This window comes from Salvia hispanica, unplaced genomic scaffold, assembly GCF_023119035.1.
Source record: "Salvia hispanica cultivar TCC Black 2014 unplaced genomic scaffold, UniMelb_Shisp_WGS_1.0 HiC_scaffold_58, whole genome shotgun sequence".
Classification (NCBI taxonomy): domain Eukaryota; kingdom Viridiplantae; phylum Streptophyta; class Magnoliopsida; order Lamiales; family Lamiaceae; genus Salvia; species Salvia hispanica.
Window position 1 is genome coordinate 11,227 of NW_025952333.1, and position 2,332 is coordinate 13,558.

The 2,332-nt window shown below is 31.9% G+C and overlaps 1 protein-coding gene across 1 annotated transcript; it reads left to right on the forward strand.

The window, feature by feature from the left end:
- The first annotated feature begins 1,146 nt into the window (after nucleotides 1–1,146).
- LOC125199596 (NAC domain-containing protein 90-like) lies at nucleotides 1,147–2,117 on the forward strand. The gene is made up of 3 exons (XM_048097571.1): nucleotides 1,147–1,306; nucleotides 1,402–1,682; nucleotides 1,785–2,117. The coding sequence occupies exons 1-3, from the start codon at nucleotides 1,147–1,149 to the stop codon at nucleotides 2,001–2,003; spliced, it is 660 nt and encodes a 219-aa protein (XP_047953528.1). The 3' UTR covers nucleotides 2,004–2,117.
- The last annotated feature ends 215 nt before the right edge of the window (nucleotides 2,118–2,332 follow it).

Here is a 2,332-nt window from a genome sequence, read left to right on the forward strand (position 1 = left end):
TAATAGAGATAATCAAGGAAATTACCATAACAAACTAATTTGTGTATCCCAATTTTGACCTTTTCGATTTTTTTAATCATTTTAATTAAATAAAGGCAACCTTATTTTGAGTCATTAGATCTTGAAATTGAATGACCGAGATTGAGAAGGATAATAGAACAAAAGATGTAAAAAGAATATGAATACATCCCTATATATATATATATATTTATTTATTTATTTAGTTCCTTTTAATTAATTAGAAAATGACTTCTTAGTCAATTAATTAGAAAATGACTTCTTAGTCAATTTTATACATAGCAGTTTTCGTGATTCTCGTGATGTGAACACGGTATAGTAAAAATGCCTACTCAATGACATGTTAACTAAATTTGATTATCATTAGTAGTACTCCATCAGTTAATAACTTTAAGCAAATCATAACATAATTTGTTGGAATTACACATCAATAATGATTATGATATGTTCATTGGGCCACAGCAAATAATTTTCAAGGCCATTTAACACAGTGGACCGTCATGCATAGTGTAACAGTAAAGTGTAATCCATTTACAATTTTCACGCGGATGATGTGAAGTTCAAAACTCCTTTGTGGAATGAAAATCAAAAATATATTACGTCACACCACACGACTTATTCTTATGCGCCATTCAATTTTTATGTTCACTTCTTTATTCTCTTAATTTATATATTTATTTTAACTATCATATTTTAAAATTTTAAATAAACGACTAAAATTTCTAAAGTTACTCAAGTAAAAATAAACACCTATTGACTTTTGTTGTGTGCCCAAATCTATAAATTCATTGAATCTCAGTAAGGCCTAGAATCAAGTTGGGTTGATGATTAATTAGTGATGAAAAAAATAATAAAACAAATTAAGACAAAACAAAAAATTAAATGATTTACAATAAAAGAGTTGAAAAGTCAAATTATTGAATTTGAAACCCCACACACAGTAATTTGAAACAAATCTAGCTGGTTTCACAACTTTGACTACAAATACAAATTGTTCATGCACCAAAAAATGGAAACCTCTCCTTATAAATACATCCCAAGAATTAGGCTTTTAAATTCATCTGTTTTTGGTTGATCACACACATTTTTCTCTAATAACAAACTAAAACTTCACATAAACAAAGTAATATGGGTGATGAAATGCCAGTAGGCTTTAGGTTTTCCCCAACTGAGGAAGAACTGGTGTCTTATTTTCTTCAAATAAAGCTGAATGGTGGGCCCACACCCTCCATTGATAGGGTTATACCTCTCCTCCCCATCTATGACTATAGTCCATGGGATCTACCACGTTAGTTTATGTTAATTCTTTTTTGTTAATCTAACATTTTGATTTTGCATCTCAATTATTTGATAATCTTCTTAATGTTTGTTGTTAATGTGAAGCAGAATTTGCCGGGGAATTGTGTTGCGAGGGAGATAGAGAGGAATGGTTCTTCTTCACCCCGATGCAAGAAAGGGAAGCCCGCGGAGGAAGGCCTAATCGCCTCACAAACACTGGTTACTGGAAATCTACTGGCTCTCCTGTTGATATTTTTAGCTCTCAAAATCTTCGAATTGGAAGGAGAAGGACCTTGGTTTTCTACACAGGCCGATCTCCCCACGGCACTAAAACTAGCTGGAAAATGAATGAGTATAAAATGTATGATCAGTCTCCTAATCCTCAGGTCTGTTTCTAGGTTTTCTTCTTTTTTAGGGTTTTCTAATTACTAGGGTTTTTAATTTGGGAATAGGGTTTATAATGCAATATTTGATCATTTGATGCACAGCTGAAGGAAGAACTCAGACTGTGCCGAATTTACACGGGATCCTATTTTCCGAGGGCGTATGGTAGACGGCCAGCAGCGGCGCACCACCACCATCACATAACTGATAACAATCAGCAGAATTCGGAAATGGAAAATGATCTCAATTTTGATATGGAAACCGAATTTGAACCTTTAACTAATTCGGAAATACGCATGTTGCATGACTTGTTTAATATATGAAAAATTTAGTAGTAATATGTTCTTGTTAACAAAAAATTAGTTGGTTGAGGATTGTTGTGCTTATTATTAAAAATGACATTTGATCATCAAGTGTCGTGCTTTGTATTAGTGAGAATTGTTTATTATCATGTGTTGGATTAATGATGTTTGGATTCATATCTGATTTTAGTAATTGTGAAGTGTCAGATTATAAGTTATAAATAAATAAATAAGATTTTATTGGCAAAAGGTGTTTAAAAAGACTTGAAATCTTATGGTTCATTTTTGTTTGGTCCGTCTTTATCCATCAATTTTATTTTTTCACAAGCATCTACAAAATTGAAGGCAAA